Source organism: Dromiciops gliroides, chromosome 1 (assembly GCF_019393635.1).
Source record: "Dromiciops gliroides isolate mDroGli1 chromosome 1, mDroGli1.pri, whole genome shotgun sequence".
NCBI classification, from domain to species: Eukaryota; Metazoa; Chordata; class Mammalia; order Microbiotheria; family Microbiotheriidae; genus Dromiciops; species Dromiciops gliroides.
Genome location: NC_057861.1, coordinates 760698725 through 760726008, shown reverse-complemented (window position 1 = coordinate 760726008; position 27284 = coordinate 760698725). Strand labels below are relative to the sequence as shown.

Genomic DNA, 27284 nt, shown 5'->3' with positions numbered 1-27284 from the left:
AGCATTTTGCAACCCTTAAGGGTCTCTAGAAATGCCAACTATTTAACCTCACTTAAGGATTATCAGTACACCAGAGCTTGCCTCCAGTTTGCTCAGGGCATTTTTCAGAAATCTAAATCCTTGTAAACATTTTAGCATGAAAAAAAAAAAAAAACAAAGCTGTTGGCTTGGGGTTGGGCTCTCTGAGCAGACCTTGTAACCAGTAACTCCCCAGTCTTCCCAGATGTCGGAGGTGACAGCCCCCTCCCGAGACAGCTAAACCAACCATGGGAAGTTCCTCCTCAGTGATTCATGGTCTAGGACAAGTCCTCACAAGGTCCTTCACCTACTGGCACCCATCCTATAAGGGGCTCACCTTTACCACCAGCACTAGAAGCTCGTCTCAGAAAAACTGTTACATTCTCACTAGGAATAGTTCTTGTGCCTTGGACTTCTTTGAGAAACCTGTGAAAACCTCAGCCTGTACCCTGACACTATTGACACTGCCTCTTCACTTGCAATTACCCAGTAAACAACAGTCAAGAAAGTCTGGTTGAAAGAAAGGGAGAAACAAAACAGAAATCTTTGACTGAGGAACATTTCTGAGCCCTGTTGTTTATTGGCTTATCGTGAGGAATGTGATCTGATCGGAGGGCCTGATCACCAACCCTGGCTCCCCTTTCCAGAACAAAGAACAAACATCTCATTCCTCCACAGGGAGAAGCCTTCCACAGTCTGGCTCCACTTACCTTCCTAGACTTACTTCCTATTACTCCCTTCTGCCCCCTCACCATTACAAACAAGCCTCCCTCTGCTAGCTGATCCCATCTCCCACCTCCAAGCCTCTGCACAAGGAATCCTGCCAAGTGCTCCCTCCTAACCTTACCACCACTTCACAAAATCCCTCCTTACTTTGGCTCAGGTGTCAACTCCCAGTTGAGACCTTTAAGAAACCCCACTCCAGGTTATAGTGAGACTCCCCCTTATAATTTCCATATGTTACTTTGTATCTCCTTTGAATTGACTCACTCATCTATGGCCCAGTAGACTGTAAGCTTCCTGGGCTCAGACACTGCTTTGCCCGTTGGGTTTGGGTTTTTTTTCAGACTCTCCATGTCACTCCCCTAAGTTCCCGGGAGTGGGTCCCTTTGCTGCAGCCCCCAAAGGAGTCTCATTGCCAGCCCACCTGCCCTTGCCCCTCTGGTGGCTCCTGGATTTATAGAGGAGTACCACTCTCTGCAGCCCATTGGGTGGCGCCAGCAGATGTCTCCACATATTGTTCTCTGTTGCCCCCTGCTGGTGCGTCCCGGCACTCCTCTTGAGGAAATGAAAACTGACCCTGGCATACCCAGGCCCAGGATTGCCTGCTAACTAGTCATGTGACCTCAAATCACTTAACCCTCTGAGTCAGTCGGTGAAACTAATCTACCAGCCTTTCTGAAGCGTCTTGTTGCTGTTGTTCAGTCGTGCCCGACTCCCCGTGACCCCATTTGGGGTGGTTTGCCATCTTCTTCAGCTCATTGGACAGATGAAGAAACTGAGGCAAACAGAGTGAAGTGACTTGCCCAGGGCCACCCAGCTAGGAAGTGTCTGGGGCTGAATTTGACCTCAGGAAAATGAGTTTTCTTTCTCTTTTTTCTTTTTTTTTTCAGGGCAATGGGGGTTAAGTGACTTGCCTAGGGTCACACAGCTAGTAAGTATCAAGTGTCTGAGCCTGGACTTGAACTCAGGTCCTCCTGAATACATGGCTGGTGCTTTAACCACTGTGCCACCTAGCTACCCCCGTGACCTCAGGAAGATGAGTTTTCTATCCACCGTGCCCCCTAGTCATTCTATTAATTGCCTACTACACGCCAAATCCATGGGTAGCCAGGTAACCCTGTGGATAGAGTGCCAGGCCTGTCACTCATCTTCCAAATGGGGTCACAAAGAGTCAGATATGGTGGAAACAACTCAACAACGACATGGATCGATTGAGAAAACGGCCTCTGCTTCCAGTGACTCTTATGGATGCCAAGAGCCCCCGGTGGAGGTGACTCGTGGAGCACCGCAATCTCTGGAGAGTCGGCATTGCCCATAGCTCGGGAAGTGGTGGAGGTAGACATGGTGGGTACCAGCAGGCTGGACAGGGAAGGAGGTGGGGTGGCTAGGCATGGGGCAAAGGTGAGTGCTGGGCAGTGGGTGACCCTCCCCCCCAAGCTGGGCCCACACCTCAGGGTGGCTCAAGGCCCACAACTATGTGTCCGGCACACTTGCTCCATCCTCCACAAAGGACTTGTGGGAGGACACCAACAAGAGCCTGGCAGCGGGACGCGCATGCAGAGGTGAGGAGACAGTCCCTGCATGCGTGTAGTCAGGGATCCTTAGAGAGGGGCGCAATTTCATTTTTATCTTCGCGTTTATTAAGCATCTCCTCTGTGCCAAGCAAAGCCCTCAGGATGCTTACAGTCTATTAGGTCGGGGGGTGTGGAGAAGGAAGGAAATACCGAGTCTAAACAATGACATCCGGTGGTTTCTAAAGGGGGAGGGGGGTCAGGAAGGGCCTCAGGGAGCGGGTGGAGGGAGGTGGGGAAAGCTGGCAGAGCAGTGGGACAGGCACCGACCAGGGCCCTGGGGGTCACTGTGACCGAGGATGGTCAAGGGAGGTGGGAGGACTAGGTTACTACAGACCCCATGATTATTGTGATTCCAGTACAACCCCCCCCCAGGCTCTCCCGGGGCCTGGCTCTGTGCCAGGCTGCTTGGGCGAGCTGGAACAGACGGGGACCCTGCCCTTGGGGAGTCGCCGTCTGCCCAAAGGGTCAGGGCAAATATTCTGCACCGGGCCAACCTGGGCGGGAGCTCTCCTGGCTCCCATGCAAGGCAGTGAGTGGCTATAAACTGGCTTATAGGCTTCACCCTGGGCTGGGCCCTGAGGGTCTGCTCTGCCTAGAATCATCCAGGCAGGCTTCCCAGAGGAGGGGGTGTGAGCTGGACAGAACTAGGACAGCTGGAGAGAGGAGAGGGAATCGACTCTGGGTCTTGTAGCTCTCTTGAACTGCTCTAGGGGATGGGGGCGGGGGTGTTGTCCTTCCCACCCCCAGAGGACACCTCCTCTGGGCTCTCCCACGACATTGTCTGAGCACAAGACTAGGCACAACGGGGCGAGAGAAGGAAAGCAGGACAGGATGGGGGTGTCAACAAGGATGCTTTGAGGTGGGTGATGGAGCCCCTCCCGAGGCTGGTTGGTGAAGCTGGGTCTGGTAGGCCGGGGGCTCCCATCTCACCAGGCGGGTCTAGCACATGGACGTTGGCACCCTCAGACCCGAACTATAGGCTGTCCTCCACCTGGCCCGCCTTGGCCTCCGTGTCAGCCCAAGGCCATGGTCATGATTGTTCCACCTCCTGACCAGCTCAGCTCGGACCTCCAGGAGACCAGAAGGGGACAGTGTCAGGCCCCCAGAGGCCTCCCCCAAGATGCTCTGGGCAGGAGAGCCAAGGCTCGGTTTTGATACCCCCAAGTTGGGCCCCCTGCGCTCCCTGCAGACCTGCATCCCTTCCTCAGCCCCTCCCCCTCCATATCTTCTTTCAGGGTCTCCCTCGGGGACCCCAGCTCTCTCTTAAGCCCCCCTCACTTGGGCTCCCTCCCGGGGTCCCCCAGGGCCTTCCAGAGCCTCTTCCTGGCTCTGGAACTCTTGGCTATGAGCTGTGCCGATCAGAGCCAGGGGACCACGGTCAGGGGGAGGCTGAGGGAGGGGAGGCCGATGGCTATTGACAGTGGCCTCTCCTGCCACCAGGGGGCTGCCTCCCCTCAGGGAATGGGCTCCTCATGTAGTGTCTACCTGGGGCTAGGCTTTCATTTTTTCTCTCCCCTTTGGTCTTTCTTCCTTCTCATGCCACCTCTCCCTCTCTCCATCCATCCCTTTTGTGGCATTATATCCCCCCCCCACCCGAATTTGGCTTCAGAGGGCCTGGGTTTGAATCTAGCTGTGACTTTTACCAGGTCCTTCCCAGACTGCACCTCAGCTTCCAGCTGCCTGAGAGGTCGTGGTCAGATCACTAGACTCAGAGTCAGGAAAATCTGAGTTCAAATCTACCCTCAGATACTTCCTAGTCATGTGACCATGGACCAGTGATTACCTGGCCACTGTCTGCCTCAGTTTCCTCAACTGTAAAACTGCCAGGGGCGGTTGTGGGGATCAGTTCACAGCACACAGTGGTCGCTAAAGCAGGCTTGTTCCTCCCCTGCCAGCTCTAAAGAGGAGCCGATGGCCAGGACGAGGCCCCCGGCTCTTGCTAGTGTTTCTGCCCTGCCCCCATCGCCTGGAGACACCTCTGCAGACACTCATCCTCCTCCCCCACGCTGGGAGCCCGAACTCGGGAGGCCAACTCTGGACTTCACCAGGAGGCACAGCTGCATCCCTTCTAACTGGACTGGACCTCACTGGCCACCTCCTGGCTTCCGGGGCCCAGGACCTGAGGAGTGGGGGAGGTGGTCCAGGGGGCAGTTTGGGCCTGGCCTGGGCCGGGGGAAGCCAGGACGAGCAGGGATTGCCAGGGCCACACAGCCTCACCTCTTGGTTAAGAAAGCAGTAGAGCACAGCTACGATAAAGCCCTGCAAAGAACAAAGAAGACATCTGGCTGGTAACTCTTTGGTGTTGGCATTCAAGGCCTTTCACATCTGGCCACAGACTCGGGCCGAATTGTGCTCCCTCAGTCCCTCCCAGGCAGACTTTCTCCTGCTCCAGCCCCAGATGCCACCCCTCTCCTGACCTGGCTCTCTCCTCTGCCTCACCAAACCCTCAAGGCTCAGTTTATCACTCTAGAGGGAATGGTCTGTCCTCCCTCTCCCTCTCCTGCTCCCCACTCTCCCTGTCTTCTGGAGCTTGCATGGACTAACAGACCCTCCAACACACTAAGACAAGTGCTTGCTCAGCCTCTGCTTGAAAACCTCCAGGGACGGGGGGCTCATCGCATGTCCAGGCAGCAGGCACCACCAGGGGCCAGCTCTTGTGGCTAGGAAGGTTTTCCCTGACATGATTCCTAAGAAAGGTCTGTTGTTCCCTGATTGTTCCAGGCATCAGAGTCTTGCCTCCCGGGCTAGGCTCTGAACTCTCCTGGGGTTTGTTGATTGACTGTAGATGATATGGTAGGGCCCAGCATGGTTCTGCTCCCTTCTCCCTGAGCCTCATGGGGGTGGGACAAATGAACCCTGGGACCAACCTCTACCTGCCAGGCCTTCGTCATGTGTGTTGGGGGGCAAGAGGATGGGGAGAGGCTATGGGGGAGGGGGGAGGGGGGGACTGGGAACAGTGAGTTAAATAGGAATGCCAAGTCTGCTTCCATCAGCTCCCATCTCTGACCAACCAATCCAATAGCTGACAAGCAAGTGCCACATGTTCCCAGGAAGAAAGTCAAGGGGGAGGAGTTGCCCATGATCCCTGAGGAGCCCTCCGATTCACTGTCCTAACAATGGAGCCAGGCACCAGGGATCATTTGCTCCTAGAGCCATAACTAAGGTAGGGTGAATGGGACTTTGCCCCAGGGTGCTGAAATGTCGAGTGTTGTCAGCACTTGCAAGGTCAGAATAAGTACACTTAGCACCTGAGTAGAAAAATTAGCCCAAGTAGGAAGCTACAGGACTGTGTACCTTTCTATCTTGCTGTTAGCACTGGGTGAGCTCTCCCCCTACCTGTCTCTCTCTCCACAAACTGCCCTGGATGTCCAGATGAGAGTTATGGCTCTATGTGGTTCCCATGGTGACCAGATGCACACTCTTATCAATGACTGACAGCCCCTAGGTCAGACTGTATCCAGAATTTGGCCAGGGGCCCACTGCAGCTGATAGTTTGTGTTCGGCTCCCCTGGGGGCAGTCTCGTCCTTGACCATGACCTCACCAATTTCTACACTAACCATTGTGCTAACCAGAACTGACTCTGCTCCATGGCGGGGCGGGGTAGCGCCCTTGAGCAGGGAGGGAACCCTGGTCCCTCTCCAGCCAGGTGGTGGAAAACGTCTATCTGGCCCCTCACCTGGAAGGAGCCAAAGCCCAGTTCCAAGCAGAGGCGGAGACCCACGCCGGCGCTGTCTGGGAGGAAGTTGAAGATGATGTAGTGAGTTCCAAACAGTGGGATGAGGAGCAAAGTTGACTTGGAGAGCCTTCTGGAAGAGAGAAGAGGAGGTGGGGAGCATGGGTGTGACTGGCACTTCCTCGATGATCTCACGGATGCCCAGTACAGTGAAGAGAGCCAGCCTCTTGGACAGGAAGACCCGGGTTCAAATCCTGCCTCTGACTCATCCTGGCTCTGTGATGCTGGGGGAGGGCTGGGGGAGGCAGGGCAGACTCGCAGGGAGTCAGGAGGTAGCCTTGGCTGAGACAAGGGATCGGGTCAGGAGCAGGGCGTGCATTAAGACTGAGGGATCGCATGTGAAGCTCCTCCTAGAAGTCACGAGGGGTGAAGATGGGGGCATATGCCGGAGTCAGTAAGGACACCAACCCAGCAGTGGGGGAGGGCAGGCCAAGAGCCCCGGCTGGCTGCCCCCCCCCCCAGCATCTCCTTCTATATGAGACCGTGTGGCCCTTTGCTGCATGTCTGACATCTGTGGGACTAGTATTACTAGGCCCCCTGCTAAGAGAGCACGGGTTGGTCTTGCTAAGGCTGATTCCGTGTCCGGAAGTGACCTCGCCTCAACCATGTTAGTTTTAGCCGTCACACGTCCCACAAGGCTTCGCTGCCCCAGAGTCAGATCACAAAGGCTGGGGCCGGAGGGGACCTTGGAGGTCATGGGGAGCAGCCCCTTCAGTTCACAGAGGGGGAAACTGAGGCACCCATAGAGAAAGGGATGGCGGGTCACCCAGAAAGCCGGTGGCTCGGCCAGCAGCGGCCCCCAGGGCTGCTGACGCCCAGTCCGACGACATGCAAAAGGCGCCCAAGCGACTGAGAGGGAAGGGGATCAGAGGGGTGCCTGCACGCCCCAACTCCTGACTCCAGGGACATCCACAGGACCAGGGCCTCTGAGCAGGAAGGGCTCTCACTGGCAGAGCCACCATCCGGCCCAAACTGGCCTCCTCTCTGGCACCCAGAGAGAACGGGTCTGACCCTACCCCCTTCATACAACCACCGCCATATTCCTGGAGCATCAGACCCTCCCAATACAGCCCAAGATCATGTTAACTTCTGTGGCCACTAGGTCCCTCAGCTGACTCAGATTGGGTTTTTGGCCCACTCAGACTCCCCAATCTTTTTCGGACAGATCTTCATCCACCATCCTGTACTTGCAGACTTGATGTTTTGGAAGCTGCCTTACCCACAAGCGTAAGACTTTCCATTAGTCCCTATTGCATTCCATCTTAGGAGAGTCAGCTGGATGCGCTAGCCTCTCGCGGTCTGTTGAGACCCTCACTCTGCCATCCAGTACATTATTTAGCCCCACCTGCCCAGCTTTGTGCCACCTACAGATTGGATAAGCCCAAATCTAGGCCGTTTACGAGGCCTGCAGATGGTGCAGGGAAGAGAGGCTGGGCCCAGAGTCAGGGAGGCTTGCATTCAAATCTGCCCACAGACCTGTTCTAGCTGAATGGGCAAGTTACTTCCCTGCCTGCCTCAGTTTCCTCATTTGCCTTCCAGTGTCGTTAGGAGGATCAAATGAGATCAGCTCTGTAACGTGTGTCACAACCCTTCCCGTGGGCTGTGAGCCCCAGACCTTATTTCTGGCCTCTCCCAGAATGCTGACGCCAGGCCCAGGAGGGGCCTGGGAGGCCACCTAGCCCAGTTCTCAAACACCTGGACAAGGAGCCCTTCTCACAGATCCATGGGCAGAGCTCATCAGTGGGCAGAGGAGCTCACCACCTGCCTGGGCAGCCCGCCTCGCCTCCGGAATTTGGAAGCTCAGGCAAATTCCTTCCCCCCTAGTTGGTATGTGGGGCTGCATGGGCCCTCCGGAACATCCCCTTCTGACCTCTGGGGCCAAGAAAAACAAGGCTTATCTCTCTTCCATGTGACGGCCACTCAACTATGTGCAGCCCAGGGTCAGGTCACCTACCCTCTGCGGGGTGTGCTTCCCCAAGGCCTTCACTGCTGCCTTGCCAGCCGGCCCTTCTGGTCAACTGGGGGCCCTCTGATTCATCTGGAGACCCGTGTGGGGCACCGAGCTCAGCCCCGGCGAGGCCCAGTGGAGAGAAATAGCCATAGTGATGCCAAGCACTCGGGGCAGGTCGGAAAAGCCCTTCAAGGAATTGTCCGGACACCCTGGGAAGCCGGCACCCCGACCCCATTTTGTAGAAGAGAAAACTTGCCATGGGGCGCCCAGTGACCAGCTGGAGACAGATGCAGAGCCGGGTGTCCCCTCAGTCCAGCCTCATGCGCCGGCTCCACTGACCCACCAGCCCCTGCCTCCCAGCCAGGGCTCAGACTGCTCTTAGCAGTGCATCCGCATGCACCGAGGTCTCGGGCCACTGTCCCTGAGTACCCTCCACAGGAGCTGTTTTCCAGCCTCGCCTGCTTCAGGCGTCCACAGTGGATTTGTCTCATCTCACCCCGGGTCTTGTGCTGGGGGTGGGAGCTTGGGAGGCTGCCGGTTCCTGCCCCTGCCGCGAATGACCAGGCAGGTCTCTGACCCAGCTGGGGCGGACGAGTCCTCTCCTCCCCACAAGCCCCAGGTCTCGGTTGTTCCCGCCTCCCCCTCAAACCCTGCTCCCTCCATCCCAGACTCCGTCCTCCCCAGGGAGGCACCCTCTCCCAGCCATGACTCCTCTTGTCCATGCACAGGGAAGGCAGCACACAGGATGACCTTCCCCACAGCCTCTACCTTCCCCTAGGTCCCTCACTCCTGCTTTGTGAAGATTAGCAAGGCAGCTAATGTTACACCTTTGAGGTAGCACCAGACCTGGAGTCAGGAGGACCTGAATTCAAATCCGGCCTCAGACACTTGACACTAGCTGTGTGACCCTGGGCAAGTCACTTAACCCCAATTGCCTCACCAAAACAAACAAACAAATCAAGCCACACTTATGAGGGCCCTGCCTCAGTTTCCCCAACTGTGAAAGGGGGATAATAGCAGCACCTCCCTCCCAGGTTGTTGTGAGGCTCAAGTGATTTCAGCACAGTGCCTGGCACATAGTAGGTGTAATATGAATGTTGGCTACTGCTGTTTTATCATAGTAAAGCTGGGCCACCAGCCCAGACCCCCAGGGCTCCTCCCCTGGCCCCTGGCTGGGACCTTCTACATGATCTGACTTTGTCCCAGACCCGCCCCCCTGCCCCCTCACTTGGGCCTCTCTTCCTGGATGAGCCTCCTGATCAGGCTCCCCCCATACAAGTGCCTCCTGGAATTCTTTACTCGTCTCCTTCAGCCCCCATGGGCCACCCCTTGGCAGCTCAGTCCCCCTCCTTCCTTCCCGAGCTCTCACCCCCCCCCCAAAGCTCCCTGGTGTCCCACCGGTACTGGGCATGGCTGTGCAAGTTGTTCTGTCCCGGATCCAACTTCTTGAGCAAGATGCGGACAATGTTGAGGAAGAGCCCAAAGGTGACCTGGTGCCAGGGACAAGAGGGCACGGGTGAGCTGGGCACAGAGAGTAGGGGGCCTCACAGGCCACCAGGACCCCTGCCTGCCTGAACATAGGGCTGGAGGGGCATGAATGGACCTGGGACACAGGCAAGGGACTGGCCCAGGAAGACTGACACCCCGCAGAGCTCAGGGGCCCAAACCTGGACGCGCCCTGCTGTGCCTGTGACCTTGTCTCTTTGAAGTAAATGTTTTTTCTTGGGGATACCCAGGCTAGAGGGGTGCTGTGAGCCAGCGTCCTCCTCACTTTCCTGTCTTTTCCCTCTGCCCTAGCACCCCAAGGTGCTCCCCCTCCCAGCACCCCCAGCATTGTTTCCTACCCCTACCCCCAACACCCCCAGAGTTGTCCCCCCTCCCAGCACCCCCAGCATTGTTCCCCACCCCACCCCTCCCAGCACCCCCCAGAGTTGTCCCCCCTCCCATCCCCCCAGCCTCCCAGTGTCCCCCCCAAATCTTTCATACACTAGGCCAGGCAGCTAAAGAGGACCCCTGAAGCCATTAAACCCAACCCACTCATTTTTACAGATGAGAAAACTGAGGGTCAGAGTGGGGAATAAGCTTCCCCGGGATCACCAGAAGGGAGTCAACCCCAGGGTGCTGGCTTTGCAGCTCTGTTCTCCCCCTGGGCACTGGCCCAGGGACAGCTCGGGGGTGGGGTCCAGGGAGGGCAGCCTCACCCCGACCGAAAGGACGATGGGCCCTTTGATGATCCACCAGTAGGGGGAGTCGTCATTCATGTCCCAGCACCTGCAAGAATAGAAGGCCCAGGCATGGGGGTGTCCAGAAGGGTCTGCCAGGGGACAGGCAATGTCTCCTTGGCTCCCCAGCCCCACCCAACCCTGCCCTATGGGGATCCCCCCCAGAAGGGCTCCCCACTTCCCCGCTTTGCCCCTGGAGGTGAGACCTTGGGCAAGTCATGTACCCTCTCAGCCTCGGTTTCCTCATCTGTAAATGAGCGACTGGACATTCCCTGAACCGGGAATGGGAGCTTCTTGAGGGCAGGGGCCGTTCCATTGCTGAGCCTACACAGAGGCTCAGTCAAGCCTCATGTAGCCGAAAGGCTCCAGCCTTTGCAGCCTGTGATGGAGAAGGGCTTCTGACTCAAGGGAGGGCTGGACTAGATGCCTGGAAGAGGCCTTCTAGCTCGTGTGTATGTGAATGTGTCACTGAGTGTGTGAGAGTGCATGCGTGAATGTGTGTGTGTGAGTGTGCATGTGAGTGTGGGAGTGTGGGAGTATGGGAGTGTATGAGTATGAGTGTATTAGTGAGTGTATCTGTGTATATGAGTGAGTGTGAGTATGCATGTGAGTGTGTGAGTATAAGAGTGTATTTGTAAATGTGTCTGTGTATGTAAGTGTGCATGTGAGTATATGTGAGTGTGTGAGAGTATGAGAATGTATGTATGAGCATTCTGTGTATATGAGTGGTAGTGTGCATGGGAGTGTGAGAGAGTGTGAGTGTGAATATATACATGAGTGTGTATGTGTATGTGAGTGTGAGAGAGTATGCATGTGAGTGTGTGAGTATAAGAGTGTATTTGTGAATGTGTCTGTGTATGTGAGTGTGAGAGTATGAGAGTGTATGTATGAGCATTCTGTGTATATGAATGTGAGTGTGCATGGGAGTGTGAGAGAGTGTGTGTGAGTATATACATGAGTGTGTATGTGTATATGAGTGTGAGTGTGAGAGAGTATGCATGTGAGTGTGTGAGTATAAGAGTGTATTTGTAAATGTGTCCGTGTATGTGAGTGTGCATGTGAGTGTATGTGAGTGTGTGAGAATATGAGAGTGTATGTATAAGCATTCTGTGTATATAAGTGTGAGTGTGCATGGGAGTGTGAGAGAGTGTGTGTGAGTATATACATGAGTGTGTATGTGTATATAAGTGTGAGTGTGAGAGAGTATGCATGTGAGTGTATGTGTGTGAGAGTATGAGAGTGTATGTATGAGCATTCTGTGTATATGAGTGGGAGTGTGCATGGGAGTGTGAGAGAGTGTGTGTGAGTATATACATGAGTGTGTATGTGTATATGAGTGTGAGTGTGAGAGAGTATGCATGTGAGTGTATGTGTGTGAGAGTATGAGAATGTATGTATGAGCATTCTGTGTATATGAGTGGGAGTGTGAGAGAGTGTGTGTGTGTGAGTATATACATGAGTGTGTATGTGTATATGATTGTGAGTGTGAGAGAGTATGCATGTGAGTGTATGTGTGTGAGAGTATGAGAGTGTATGTATGAGCATTCTGTGTATATGAGTGGGAGTGTGCATGGGAGTGTGAGAGAGTGTGTGTGAGTATATACATGAGTGTGTATGTGTATATGAGTGTGAGTGTGAGAGAGTATGCATGTGAGTGTGTGAGTATAAGAGTGTATTTGTAAATGTGTCCGTGTATGTGAGTGTGTGAGAATATGAGAGTGTATGTATAAGCATTCTGTGTATATGAATGTGAGTGTGCATGGGAGTGTGAGAGAGTGTGTGTGAGTATATACATGAGTGTGTATGTGTATATTAGTGTGAGTGTGAGAGAGTATGCATGTGAGTGTATGTGTGTGAGAGTATGAGAGTGTATGTATGAGCATTCTGTGTATATAAGTGGGAGTGTGCATGGGAGTGTGAGAGAGTATGAGAGTGTATGTATGAGCATTCTGTGTATATGAATGTGAATGTGCATGGGAGTGTGAGAGAGTATGTGTGAGTATATACATGAGTGTGTATGTGTATATGAGTGTGAGTGTTAGAGAGTATGCATGTGAGTGTGTGAGTATAAGAGTGTATTTGTAAATGTGTCCGTGTATGTGAGTGTGCATGTGAGTGTATGTGAGTGTGTGAGAATATGAGAGTGTATGTATAAGCATTCTGTGTATATGAATGTGAGTGTGCATGGGAGTGTGAGAGAGTGTGTGTGAGTATATACATGAGTGTGTATGTGTATATGAGTGTGAGTGTGAGAGAGTATGCATGTGAGTGTATGTGTGTGAGAGTATGAGAGTGTATGTATGAGCATTCTGTGTATATGAGTGGGAGTGTGAGAGAGTGTGTGTGTGAGTATATACATGAGTGTGTATGTGTATATGAGTGTGAGTGTGAGAGAGTATGCATGTGAGTGTGTATGAGTGTATTTGTGAATGTGTCTGTGTATGTGAGTGTGCACATGAGTGTATGTGAGTGTGTGAGAATATGAGAGTGTATGTGTGAGCATTCTGTGTATATGAATGTGAGTGTGCATGGGAGTGTATGCATGAGTGTATATGTGTCTGAGGATGTGAGTGTGACAGTTGTGTGAGAATGACGTGGGAAGATACTTGTGCTTCCTGCCTCCCCAGACAAAGGTGGCCTCCTGCCTGCTGTCTCTCCTCCTGCTCCCGCCCCCCCTGCAGTGCCCTGACTGCTCTGGCCAGGCCTGTTTTCTCACTGACCATTCCCGCTTTTGCCCCCCCCCTTTCTGCTGCCTGCCATCCACCCCCCTCCAAATCCTCTTCATTCTTGGATCCCAAAGCTTGGACCCTCCCTCTGGGACCCTTGACCCCAGCAGCCTCCCTGTTCCCCCCTTGGGTCACAGCCCCAGGCACGTAGGCCTTCTTTCCTCTCACACTGATCCCTGGGTCATCTCCTTGCCCTGTCTCCTGAACAGTTGAGTCCTGAAGACACTGAGTGTGTGTGTGTGTGTGTGTGTGTGTGTGTGTTAGTATGAAAGTATGGGAATGCATGAGATTTTGTGTGTCTGTGTGTGTGTGTATGAGTGCATATGTGTGTGTGTGTGTGTGAGAGAGAGAGAGAGAGTGTCTCTGTGTATGACTGTGTTTGTGTGTGTGTCTGTGTAGGAATGGAGGGCTTTGTCCCTCACCAAGGTAGCACTGAGGTTGTATGTGGTGGGGGTGGGCAGTGGGGGGGGGTCCTGGGCTTGGGAGAGACTCACACTCTGTCTTCGAAAGCCAACTTGAAGAAGATCCACACAAGGATGAAAAACATGGGAAGACCTGAAGATGAGACCAGCTGTGCTGAGCCCCTCCCCCGCACCAGGGGGTGCCCTTTGTCTGTGCTGTGAGGCCTGGCGGGAGGGTGGCAGGAGCCTGAGCCCCGAGCCAGGCTCTCCTCAGTCCCTCCTGTCATTTTCCTTATCATGGCTCCAGAATGACTCCTAACCCTGGGCAGAGATGGCCTCTGATTCTCAGACTCAGACTGACCCCTGAGCCCCACCCCCAGCCTGACCCTGGCCTTGGCCCCAGCCTGCTCCTGCCCCTGCCACAGGCTGCCCCCACCCCCAGATGCAGAGCATTCCCCAGTGCCAGGCGCAGACGGGACCCCGATCCCTGATCTCCCCAAGCTGTACCCCAGCCACCGAGGACGAGCCACCAGAAGTATCTCATTCCACTGGAGAAGGCCGTAGCCAGGAGACACGTCAGGTAGATGGCCTCGCCCAGGAGCCAGGTGAAGTTGGTCATGGTGGCAAAATAGGAGAAGGCCACGGAGAGCTTGCAGCCAGTCTGAGGGTAGGAAGAGCAGAGGGCAGGGGAGGTCGTGGCTCCAGGCAGGCCCCTGCTCCCTCCCCTCTGGCCTCTTCCATCTGGTGCTTCACAAGGGTAGCTCCTGGAGGCAGAGCCTGGCCCCCGAGCGTCTTGGTGCCCACGCCCCACTAACGCAATCTGGGCACAGAAGGAGTAAGCTGGAGCAAATTGAAGTGGAGCTGGCTCCCAGGCTGGGCTGAGCAAGGCAGGACAGTGGCTCAGGAGGCTGTGGCCTGCCGAGTGGGCAAAGACCAGAGGAAGCCAGGACTCACGAAGAGCTCACCAGAAGTGGGCAGGGCTCTCAGAAGTGGAGGCAGCCAAGGAGAGAGGCCCAGCCCGGAGAAAACAAGGCTCTGAAGCCCCCTGGGCTCATCCTAGCATTGCTCTGCCTCAGGCCTGGGCAGGTCCGGGCCCTGACCTTTGGTGCCGCTCCCTGGGTGAGAGGGAGGGGTGCTGGGGAGCCTGAGGCCCATCTGGGCCGGGGCCAGGAGAGCCGGCTGCTATCCTCCTGTCCTTTCCGGCAGCGGGTTCCCCTGGGGCCCCTCTCCAGCTTCTGTCTTCCTGGGGCCTGGGCCGAGCAGTCCTCTCCACCTTTGGTGCTGCCCAAAGCAGAGCCATGTCCGCTTCTCCTGCCAGGCTCCTCCATCAGACGAGCCCCTAGTTTGCCTCACCCCACTTTCCCTGGCCCCCCTGCCCAGGGGCTGCAGCTGCTGTTGCTCCTGCCTCCCACCATGCAGAGGACATAAAGGTGCCTTTGCACACCCTAACACTGACTCCCTCTGCTACCGTGAGGCAGTCACAGTACTTCTCCAGGCCTCAGTTTTTCTATCTGTAAAATGGGGGTAATCCTAGCCATCCTGTCTGCATCTCTGAGCTGCCCCAGGGATCCAGTGAGAATCGAGCAGTCCTGCTCGGTGCTGAGATCTGGAGTCCCTGCCCGCCTCCCCTCCTCCAGGAAGCCTTCCGGGATTCACCGTGCTGAGCCCGGCCTGTCTCTCAGCCTGGAGCCTCTTCACTAACAACCTTTTGCTTCCTAATCCACCTAGTCCCCCAAGGTGAAGGGTCTTTCCCTTCTCCTCTCGTCTTTCCATCCACTGCAGGCCTGGCCAGACGGGGCTCCAGCCTTGGTTTATCAAAGCTCTTTTATTCTTATATCACTGGGGCCTCGTGAGGAGGGTGGGAGGTTCGATTGGCCCCATTTCAAGGATGAGGACACGGAGGCTCCAGGACATGACCTGCCCAGGTCTGCTCCCAGCCCCTTGGGGCTACAGACCCATCTCCGCAGCCCTTCTGTTATACACCCATGAGGACAGCCGCGGGGGTGGGCACGGAGGCAGGGGCTGCCCCAGGGCCCGGGCACTCACCGTGGAGAAGGTACAGTGGTCAACCTCATCCTCCCCCTGGAGAACTATAGCGTCTTTGAGGAAAACGGCCCCAGCTTTGAGGATGAACGTGAAGAAGAGCTGGACGTGGATGTAATTCCTGGGGCAGCGAAGCCTCCTAGGGCACCAGGAGGGCAGGGTCACAATCCACCACGGGGCGGAGGCAGGAAGGAGGACGACGCATGTCAGGGCAGTGGGGAGACAGCTCAGGGTCAAGTGGACAGTGGGCGTGGGGGGCAGGGAGAGCAGACTAGGGCCAGAATGGAAGCCCGTGGAGGGCAGGCACTGAACCAAGCCCCTTGTGGAGAAGCACGTCTGCTGGGCCGGACTGACCCTGAGGACCCATCTGCGGCCACTCTACCTGCTCTTGTGGGGGATGGGGAGCCACTAAAAAGGATTGCCCAATGACAATCGCCCAATGACAATCGCCCAGTGACAATCGCCCAATGACAATCGCCCAATGACAATCGCCCAATGACAATCGCCCAGTGACAATCGCCCAGTGACAATCGCCCAATGACAATCGCCCAGTGACAATCGCCCAGTGACAATCGCCCAATGACAATCGCCCAGTGACAATCGCCCAGTGACAATCGCCCAATGACAGGATGGGGTCAAGCTGTGCTTTAAGAAGTTTGCTCTGGAAGCTGGAGGGAAGGAGGCCAGGTGCCAGGGACCAGTTGGGAGGCCATTGCAATTCTTGGAGAGAAGGGAGAAGGCCTTACTGGAATGGAGGCCACAGGAGTGGAGAGGAAGGGAAGGATCTGAAAGTCGTGGGGCGGGCTGGGGTCAGGAGGGATGGGCCTATGGCCTAGGGCAATTGGCTGCTCAAAGATTCCCTCCAGCACAGGGGCTGGGGGGAGGGGAATGCTGCCTTCTCTGCCTGGGTTGTGTCTACACAGGTGGGGTTGAGGTAGTTACTTATTTTCCTGAAACAAAGTCCAAGGAAACAAACCAAAAATAACCCTGCAGAAGGGAAGGAGACCGAATGACCCAGGGCAGATGTCTACACTGAGAGGAACCATTTGCTAATTTCCCTTCTCTACCCTTCCCACTGCACCGGCAGAAACAGCATCAGGTGGGACCATGGAAGGCACAAGTTGGGCTGGGAACCAGTCCCGACCAAGATGGGAGAGAAGTCATCCATATGTGCTGAGCCAGTTAATGTTGGCTCTAAATGGGGAGCTGTCCCTAGAGCCTTTGGGAAAGTCCATCTGCTGGGATCAGGACACAGCTCCTTGCTCCAATCTAGCCCTTAATGAGACCTTCTTGTCTCATTTCCCTTATTCCTAGAAGAGCCTCCTGGACCCAAAGGGGACACCCAAAGCTCCCCCTCCCCCCATCTTTTTTCATTCGGTTGTGTTCCTGTCTATGTATCTATCATAGACTGAAGGAGCCCTGAAGGCGGGGTTGTTGTATAGAGCCTAGTCAAGCACTTTTTTTTTTGGTGGGTTGATGAGGGTTAAGTGACTTGCCCAGGGTCACACAGCTAGTAAGTGTCAAGTGTCTGAGGCTGGATTTGAACTCAGGTCCTCCTGACTCCAGGGCCGGTGCTCTATCCACTGCACCACCCAGCTGCCCCCTGGTCAAGCACTTTTTGATAGTGATAGGGGTGATAATAGTGATCTGTCAGTCAATTAACCAACACATATCAATTCAGCTCTTTTTATATTCTGGGAACTGGGCTAAGCTTTGGGGTTACAAAGTCAAAGGATGAAGAGCTTAATTCTATCGGGGGCCACAACATTAGCATATAGAAGTACTTCAAGACTAAGTACAAAGTCAATAAAAGGTATTTTGGGAGGGAGAGTATTGGGTCAGGGGTCGTGATGGAGATGAAGACGGGCTTTCTGGTGGAGATGGGGATGGATGACAATGAGGATGGTGGTGAGGGCACTTCCGATGGTGTTGGTGGTGACCACTGATGATCACTAGGGATCACTGGAGATCACCAGTGATCCCTAGTGACCATTGGGGATCCCTGGTGACCATCAGCAGCCACTGATGATCATCAGTGGCCATTGGCAATCACCGATGACCACTGATGATCATCGGAGAGCACAGGTGACCACTGGTGATCACTAGGGATCACTGGAGATCACCAGTGATCCCTAGTGACCATTGGGGATCCCTGGTGACCATCAGCAGCCACTGATAATCATCAGTGGCCATTGGCAATCACCAATGATCACTGAGGATCACTGGTGATAGTGGGGTTAGTGAAATACCTGAACATCATTAGGATGATGATGGCCACAAGGAGGGAAGTCAGTGAGATGCTGTAGCCGATGGTATAGATGATCTTGACTGTGGAGAAGTAGGATTTCTGCAGAGGAGAGAGGAGCATTAGCTGGCAGCCAGGAGTCTGGGGCCAATGTTAACTCCGGAAGAGGAACATTACAACTTCCGTATTAGGGAAATGAAGCTGTGATTATTCACACACTTGTCCCCGCTCCAGGGCTGCCAGTGAGGGCTGTCTTACACTAGCTATTAGGAAGAGGGTGGGCAAGGACAGGGACGGAGATGGACAGTCAAACCTCAAAGCCAACACAAAAGAGGCCCCTGCCTTGTGAGAGCCTCCAGGAGGGGAGAGAGGATTTATGAGGTGATACCCGAGGCAAGCTTGGAGGGGCCCATGCCCCACAAAGAGAACACCCAGCCTGTCCCTCATGGCTGGGCAGTTTCTTACTCTCCCTAAAGCTCTCTTGGGCCCTGACCTTGCTCCATCCTCCCAGCAGCCTTATGGCATAGGGGCCAATAACACCATCCCATTTTATAGCCAGGGAAGCTGAGGCCTGAGTCAATAAGTGGCAGGCCCAGAGTCCCTCCATGAATGAATGGGGGGCTGTTCTATGGAGGAGCTGGAGTCCCAGTCAAAACATCTGGGTTCTCATTCCAACTCTGCCACTGACTGATCATGCGACTTTAGAGGAGCTAATTAACTCCTGGGGGGCTGTTTCCCCAAATGTAAAATAAGAACTCTGACAGCTACCCTCCCTTTTATGCCTGCAGGGGTGGGTGGGATTGGCTCAGCAACATTAGAGACCAGAACCCAGCCCTCCTGCCTCCCAGTCCAGGGGACTTTTGGCTACACTACCCTGAACCCACCAAATCATCACCTTCAACCTACCCCCACTGTCCCAATCACTATTATTCTCATTCCTTCTGATGCCAGTCCTGGGCACAGGGGGAGGGGGTATAACAGAGAGAGAGAGGTGGCTCAGCACAGTGGGCTGTGAGCCTCACCGTGCTCCCCCTCCCTCATGCCTGACCACTCTGACCCTACTTCCTTCTACCTTCCCCTCACCATCCTGGGAGCAGCCCACCTCCTCAGCCAGAGATTCCAGCTCCACGGGACAAGCTTCAATATATGGTGGGGAGGGGTCTGACCATCCTGTGTCCATGCAGTCTCTCCTCACTGTTCCTGGAAGGGAGAAGAAACAACAGAGAGGGGGGATGGGAGCATCTATCTCTAGAAGTACCCATAGACATTGTAGGGTACCCTAGTATTTCCCTAAGAACAGGGGTATGAAACTGAAGGACATGAACCCATAGGGGAAAAAAAACATCAGGAAGGGCCCTGAGGGAGCACCCTGTGTTTCTAGCCTTGCTTCAGCAGTGGTCTCCTGAGTTTGCCAGCCCTCTCCCCACTGGAGCAGTGAGGCAGCTTCTATTCCAATCCCATCCTTTGCCAAATATGGGAAGATCTGGGACAACTTGGGCAAGGGAACCATTGACCAGAAGCACCTTGCCTGACCCCTGTGCTAAGTACTGATAGGAGGAGGTCTGTCCTCCATCCTCTCCCTCCAAACATGGTCAGAAGAGACAAGGGGATGAGGAGGAAATAATGCCTGCCCCAGGACTCTGGGCCTTCCTCCCAAGGTGCATCATCTACCCTCCCTCTCCCTGTCCATTCTACAGAATTGCCTCACCTGGTTTGGGGCTGAAGAGAGAGAAGAAGTCTGGGCAGGGCAGGGTGACTGATGCCCCAGTGCCCAGAGCCGGCCAGCAAAGCAGGCCATCCCACTCCCTCTGGCAGCCTAGAGAAGAACAAAGCAAGCAGCCTTGTCATGGATGTGAGGAGAGAGTCTGAGATCTGAGGCGAAGGAAGGGAACATGGGGAACAGACCAGACATGCTAGGCAGTGGCTACTCCCTCCATTAGCAGGAACTGCTCGTTTGGGGGAGAAGAGTAAGCCGCACAATGGGCCTAACTGCCCTCACAAGCCCTTTCGATCTTATATGGTAAAGCTAGAAGTGTTGAGAAAAGCTGGTGAATGGCCCAAAGGACAATGTGGTTTGCCCAGCCCTGCATGTTTATGCCAGTGGCTTTGTTTTTCTTTCATTATCAGTTGAGGGGAGAAGGTTGGGATGGGAAGGAGAGAAGGCCTATTTTTGCTGATTTAAAATAGACATAGATAGATAGATAGATAGATAGATAGATAGATAGATAGATAGATAGATAGATAGATAGATGATAGATAGATAGATAGATAGATAGATAGATAGATAGATGATAGACAGACAGGCAGACAGACCGACAGACAGGACATGTTTCTCCCTGGGCAGGACAAGGTTGCTGATTTCCCAGGGCCCACTGTGGACTAGTGGCCTGGACCTTCCTGCATCCCTCAGTGGCCCAGACAAGAGAAGGAGGTCTGCATACCCACAGTCCCATTGGACAGCTCCTCTTCTCTTGGCAGGCATGCTAACTCATCCTTTTTCAGCTCTTGGAGAAGTTCACATTCTGGGTGCACGAGCCCCAGCACCTATGGGTAAAGATGTTCAGAAATGTAGGAAGGGCCCAGAATGCCCTTCCCCATCCTGGAGAATGGGCCCAGTTTCCCTTGGGCAGGAAGCTGCTGCCTGATTCTCTTGGGGCTGGGCAGAGCAGTCATCCTCTCTTTCATGAGGAGTAAAAAGTGGCCAGGCTGTTTGGCATCCTCACATAGCTGAGCAGGCAGCCGAAGCAAAGGCTGGCCCTTAACTCTGCCCTTAGGAGGTTTGTGGTCCAGAGGAGATGGTCTAACAGAACAAGCATACACACAAGATTAAGAAGCTGCCCATTAGCACATGCACATGGAAATGTTCCAAGAGGACACAGGACATAATCAATGGAAATGCTGAGTCAAGAGATGGAGCGTATTGTTTGAGGAACAGAAAGGAGGTGAGGATCACTGAATCTCATGGCATGTTCAGCATGGAATAAGGGCATTTCTGAAGATGGCGAAGACACGGGCCTATCCATGAGCAATAGGGAAGCAACCAGTAGACAGGGAGAAATGGAAGATTAGTTAAAGTGGCAATGCCAGAAGAGGTGATCTGCTTGCTGGGGAAGACGGAATGCGACAGCATCACTTGTGCTTGAGGAGGCAAGGAGAAGAGTCACCTCTTCATGTGACACAGGGATGAAGGTGGAGATACTGACAGAAGGCAGCTCAGTGATGTGAAATGAGGAGGAGGGAGGAGGGAGCTCTCAAGAAGTGTTTGCTTTTTCGGTGAAATATAAAACAAGGTTCTCAGCTGAGAGTTGGGAGAGAGGAAGCTATTAGAGGTTTGAGGGTAGACAAAAGGGTTTGGAAAAGTAGTTGTGGTGAGTGGGATAGTGACTCAATTGGGGAGATACAAAGGAATTATCTTCCAGCAGTGATGGCCCGGTTGAGGAGGACACCGCTCCTCTCACTCTCTTCATCTCAAAATCTTTTCTACATCATCTAGCACTCTATTCCTTTCCCCAAATCTCTGACACAGAGGGGACCCTTCTCTTTGCCAAGGCCAACCCTTCAAGATGTACCCTGGATCAAATCCCTCCTGTTCTTCCAGAAGATTGCATTCACAATCATTTCCTCCTCTTTTCTTGAATCTTCAACTTCTTCTCCACTACTTCTTTTCCTACTGCCTTCAGACAAGCTCAAGTCTCCTCCATTCTTAGAAAATCTTCACTAGGACACTACCATCTCCTGCAGCTATCATCCTATATCTCTTATCCCTTTCTTTTTCTTTTTTTTTGTTTGTTTTTTGGGGTGTTTTGCGGGACAATGAGGGTTAAGTGACTTGCCCAGGGTCACACAGCTGGTAAGTGTCAAGTGTCTGAAGGCGGATTTGAACTCAGGTCCTCCTAAATCCAGGGCTGGTGCTCTATTCACTGTGCCACCTAGCTGCTCTCTCCCTTTCTTTTTTAAAATGAAGTTTTGAGTTCCAAATTCTATCCCTTCCTGCCCCCTGAAGTAGCAATCAATCAGATTGTATATAGGTTATACACATGCAATTATGTAAAACATTTCCATATTGGTCACTTGGTCTAAGACTTCAATAAAAGAAAACAAATGAAAGAACATGAAAAATAGCAAACTTCAGTCTGTGTTCCATCAATATCAGTTCTTTCTTTGGAGATGGAGAGTATGTTTCATCATAAGTCCTTTGGGGTTGTCTTGGATTATTGTATTGCTGAGAATAACTAAAGTCATTCACAGTTCTTCATTGAGCAATATGGCTGTCACTGGTTCTACTCACTTCACTATAAGTCAGTTCATACGATTCTTTCCAGGCCTTCCTGAAATCATCCTGTTTGTCATCTCTTATGACACATAATATTCCATCGCCATCATATACTACAGCTTGTTTAGACATTCCCCAGTGGATGGGCATCCCTTTGATTTCCAATTCTTAGCCACCACAAAAAGAGCTGCTATAAAAATATTTGTACAAATAGGCCCTTTCCCTTTTTTGAGGATGTCTTTGGGATATAAACCTAGCAGTGGTATTGCTAGATCAAAGGGTATGGGCAGGGGCAGCTAGGTGGCACAGTGGATACAGCACTGGACCTGGAGTCAGGAGTACCTGAGTTCAAATCCGGCCTCAGACACTTAACACGTACTAGCTGTGTGACCCAATTGCCTCACTAAAAAAAAAAAAAGAAAAAAAGAAAAAAAAAGGGTATGGGCAGCTTTATAGCCCTTTGGGCATAATTCCAAATTGCTTTCCAGAATGATTGGATCAGTTCACAACTCAACCAATGGTGGATTAGTATCCCAGTTTTCCCACATCCCCTCCAACATCCAACATTTTCCTTTTTGTCATATTAGCCACTCAGATAGGTGTGAGGTGGTACCTCAGAGTTGTTTTAATTTGCATTTTTCTGACCAATAGTGATTTAGAGCATTTTTTCATATGACTATCTATAGCTTTGATTTCTTTGTCTAAAAACTGCTTGTACATATCCTTTGGCCATTTATCAATTGGGAGATAACTTGTATTCTTATAAATTTTACTCATTTCTGTATATATTTGAGAAATAAAGCCTTTATCCGAGATAGTTGTTGCAAAATTCCTTCCCAGTTATCTGCTTTCCTTATAATTTTGGTTGCATTGGTTTTGTTTGAGCAAAAGTCCTTTAATATTTTATATTTTGTAATGCTCTCTTAATTTGCTTTGGTATCACCTTTTATGTGTAAATCATGTACCCATTTTGACCTTATTTTAGTATACAGTGTGAGATGTTGGTCTATACCTAGTCTTCCCCCTTTCCAGACCAAAGTATTTAATAGAGCTGTTTATACTATCAACCTTCACTTCCTCTTGTCTCATTTCTCAACCTTTTGCAACCTGACTTCTGACCTCCTCACTCAACTAAAATGACTCTTTCCAAAGTCAATAACGATATCTTAATTGTCAAGTCCAATGGCCTCATCTCACTTCTCATCCTTCTTGACCTCTGTGCAGCCTTTGGTGCTGTTGGATCACTCTCTCCTGAATACTTTCTTCTTCCTGGATTTTCATAACTCTACTTTCTACTGGTTGACCTCCTGCCATCTGACTTCTCTTTCTTAGTCTCCTTTGTTGGCTCATTAGCCATTTCATACCCCCTAATTTTGGGTGTTCCCTGAGGTTCTAGCCTGGGCCCTCTCTTCTTCTCCTATATGCTCCCTTGATAGCCTCATTAGCTTCCATGGTAGTTATCAACTCTATTCAGATGATTCTTGATTCCATACATGAAGCCTCGATCTTTCAACTGAGCTCTAGTCCCACACCACTAATGGCCTTTGGACGTCCCTGAGATATCTCAAACTCAGCATGTCTAACCTGAACTTATTACTCTCTCCCCTAAACCATCCAGTATTTCAAATGTCCATATTTTTGTCTAAGGTGTCATCACCCTTCCAGTGTCTCGGATTTATAATCTCAGTGTTATTTTGGACTCCTCAGTCTCTTCACCCCACAGGGCTCATCAGTTGCCAAAATCTTGCACACTTTATGCCTTTATAACATGTCATTCATCCAACCTCTTCCCTTCACTCATACAGCAACTACTTTAGTTCAGACCCTCATTACTTTTCCACTAGATCATTGCAACAGCTTCCTAATTAGCCTTCCTGCCTCAAATCTCTTCCCATTCCAGTTTGTCCTAAAAACTGGAGTAATTTTCCTTAAGCTGAGATATGACCATGTGATGCCCCAACTCAAGCAACTCCAGAGGCTCCCAATAGCCTGTGGGCTAATATGTAAGCTCCTTGGTTTAGCCTTACATAACCTGGCCTCAACCTCTCTTTTCAGTCTCATTGGATGTTATTCCCCCTCCTCCACTCCAGAAGCCAGACAATCAGGCCTTCTGTTCCACACACAATACTCCATCTCCCTTCTCTACGAATTTGCACTGGACATTCATCCCCATAGGCCTTGAATGCATTCCCTCCTTGTCTACATCCAATCTAGTCACTCTACTCTTTCATACTGCACCTCAGACACCAGGGGAGGTGTGGTGATTCTGCCTTTCCTGATCCCTTAACCACTGCTGTCTTCCATTTCAAATTGTCTTATACTGAACTACTAATACATCTGCACGTATTATTTTTATGTGTTCTATATATACATAGTTCGTGTGTGATCGTTTCTCCATTAGAATGTAAGATCTTTGGGGCAGCCAGGTGGCATGGTAGAAAAAGCACCGACCCTGGATTCAGGAGGACCTGAATTCAAGTCCAGCCTCAGACACTTGACACTTACTAGCTGTGTGACCCTGGGCAAGTCACTTAATGCTCATTGCCCCACAAAAAAGAATGTAAGATCTTTGGAAGTAGGAATTGTTTCATTCTTGTCCTTGCATTGCTAGTGCCAGCATAGTATCCAATGCCCAGTACATAGTAGGGTAATAAATGTTTGCTGAGTGATTGATTGAAACTGGCCCACTGAGCCCAAAGCCAATGCTCCTTCCCTACCCCAAGCTACCCCCAGGAGGTAGGAGGGTCCCAGTGCCAACCTTGCCCAGCAGGACATCATGAAGGCTACCTTGATACTGCCCATGGGACTGCTGGTTAAGCAAACACTAGAGAGGGGAAGGGGCAGTCCCCACCTGGGTAAAGGGGCAGGGGCCAAGTAAGGAGCTAAGCTGGCTCTGTACAGGCTTTCTTCACAGCACTAACAGCCCAGGGCTGAAAAAGACAGGTAGACAGCTGCAAATACTAGCAAAGCTTCTGGAGTCACAATTCAGAGGTGTCCAGGGAGCTCACCCAACCCCTTTCTGCAGGCTGTGAGCAGCGCTTCCCCTCACCCAGCCCCGCCTCTTGCCCTTTGCTGAATGTCCCCTTACGGACCCTGAGCCAGACCCCAGGTGCCCTTCCTCAGGCTCAAGCAGCTGCAGGACACGTCCCTGCTTAGTCAGACCTCGAGCCTTTTCTGAGGCCTTCAGTTTGTCCTGATACCCCAGACTTTGGCTTTTAGGTTCAAGGCTCACGTGAGACAAACCATACAGACTGTGGGAAGAAGAAGGTCTGGGAACAAGGTGGTGACTGTCAGTGGGAGAGTCTTGAGGCCACCCTGGAGCTGTCCAAGTGCTGACATGAGTCAACCTGAGAAGGCTCCCTGGAGAAGTCAGCATTTGCCAGTTGCACTTATTTAAAATGTTCACATGGCAGCTAGGTGGCACCATAGTGCATAGAGTGCTAGGCCTGCAGTTGGGAAGACTTATCTTCCCGGGTTCAAATTTGGCCTCAGACACTTTCTAGCTGTGTGACCCTGGACAAGTCATTTAAACCTGTTTGCCTCAGTTCATCTGCAAATGAGCTGGAGAAGGAAATGGAAAACCATCTCTGACAGAAAACCCCAAATGGAATCACAAAAAAAAACAGGCATGACTGAACAACAATAAAAAATTTTGGCCTCCCTCCTCTCCTCTCCTCTCCTCTCCTCTCCTCTCCTCTCCTCTCCTCTCCTCTCCTCTCCTCTCCTCTCCTCTCCTCTCCTCTCCTCTCCTCTCCTCTCCTCTCCTCTCCTCTCCTCTCCTCTCCTCTCCTCTCCTCTCCTCTCCTCTCCTCTCCTCTCCTCTCCTCTCCTCTCCTCTCCTCTCCTCTCCTCTCCTCTCCTCTCCTCTCCTCTCCTCTCCTCTCCTCTCCTCTCCTCTCCTCTCCTCTCCTCTCCTCTCCTCTCCTCTCCTCTCCTCTCCTCTCCTCTCCTCTCCTCTCCTCTCCTCTCCTCTCCTCTCCTCTCCTCTCCTCTCCTCTCCTCTCCTCTCCTCTCCTCTCCTCTCCTCTCCTCTCCTCTCCTCTCCTCTCCTCTCCTCTCCTCTCCTCTCCTCTCCTCTCCTCTCCTCTCCTCTCCTCTCCTCTCCTCTCCTCTCCTCTCCTCTCCTCTCCTCTCCTCCCCTCCCCTCCCCTCCCCCTCCCCTCCCCTCCCCTCCCCTCCCCTCTCCTCCCCTCTCCTCCCCTCCCCTCCCCTCCCCTCCCCTCCCCTCCCCTCCCCTCCCCTCCCCTCCCCTCCCCTCCCCTCCCCTCCCCTCCCCTCCCCTCCCCTCCCCTCCCCTCCCCTCCCCTTCCCTTCCCTTCAGTATTTCCTATGTCTGACACCAATGATTGTTGATATTAGTCACAGGCCTGGCCCAGCCACTCTTGCTTTGGCAGAGGGTGGGGGACCATTCACGTGTCCTTTCAGTTCATTCTCAGAGAAGGAACAAAACAAGGTGATTTCAGCCTGCCGAGTGGGTGACCTTCTGTGTACCCACTGTCCCCACCACAGCTGTCACCCTGCCTGCTAGTTTCCATCTCCAAAGCATGAATAATAAAAATATTCCTATCTGGGAACTGGCTTGTCCAAAGGGCAGCCTAGCCCTGAGCTTCATCCATATGAAGACCACAGCACACAGCTGCTGGGGAACAGAACAGAGTGTGTGGGGGGGGGGCTGGGAAGGCATCCTCCGGGCACTGAAAGCAGTGGCTTCTGGACGGTCCTTCCAGGAAGCTCTCTGCCCCAGCTGGGTGGCTCTCCCTGCACACTTCTGTCTTTAGCCATACTTCATTCCTGCCAAAAATCCCCGACATGCCCTCCTCACTCCTCCCTCATTATCTAATCCCCGACTGCCCTTTGGGCCCCTGCTCAAGGTCTGCTTTCCTAGGAAGCCTTCTCCAAGTACCCCAACTCCACCCCTACCACCCACATTCCACTGCAAAGTCATAGGTTGTGAGCTGGAAAGCATCCTTGGGGATTGGAAATCCAGGCCCCTCATTGCACAGGGCAGGTTCTGGGGTTTGCCTGATTTCTACCTCCTAGTTCCACTTGAAAGCCTGATACCACCATGTGGATTGGGTCTCTGAATGTTTCCCTTATGTGAATCTTGTCTCTCCAGCCAGACTAGGAACTCTGCTCCCCCAGGCAGGTGCTGCTTCTTGCCCTTGCCCCACCCCTCTCCTCTGTGGCGATTGGCACAGGGTAAGGCCCTGAGAGAGGAGCCTCATTCCCCTGGATGTGCCAGCTCTGCCCCAGACAATCATAGAGGCCTCACTCCCATCTCCAGGCTGAATAGATTCAACAAGGACCACTCTCTCAGTCTCAGGCCCACACAAGGACCAACTTCCTGAACCTGCTCTGTCTCTAGAGCCACACC

General features: G+C 52.7%; 1 protein-coding gene across 1 annotated transcript; it reads right to left on the bottom strand.

Annotated features, from left to right (window-relative positions):
- Positions 1-3254: 3254 nt before the first annotated feature.
- GHRHR (growth hormone releasing hormone receptor) lies at positions 3255-26721 on the bottom strand. The gene is made up of 14 exons (XM_044001960.1): positions 26543-26721; positions 24999-25161; positions 20079-20181; positions 19346-19453; positions 18740-18837; positions 17642-17739; positions 15396-15531; positions 13857-14010; positions 13443-13503; positions 10202-10271; positions 9399-9490; positions 5993-6122; positions 4533-4574; positions 3255-3383 (listed from the first exon to the last, which is right to left on the bottom strand). Exons 1-14 carry the CDS (start codon positions 26719-26721, stop codon positions 3255-3257), a joined length of 1563 nt encoding a protein of 520 aa, XP_043857895.1.
- Positions 26722-27284: the final 563 nt, after the last annotated feature.

Coding starts and splice junctions, on each gene's coding strand:
- GHRHR (XM_044001960.1), bottom strand. CDS start 26,721: ATGTCGGGGATTTTTGGCAGGAATGAAGTATGGCTAAAGACAGAAGTG. Junction 15,532..17,641: donor ATCATCCTAATGATGTTCAG/GTATTTCACTAA, acceptor CTGGTGCCCTAG/GAGGCTTCGCTGCCCCAGGA. Junction 9,491..10,201: donor CCATCGTCCTTTCGGTCGGG/GTGAGGCTGCCC, acceptor CCCTGGCACCAG/GTCACCTTTGGGCTCTTCCT.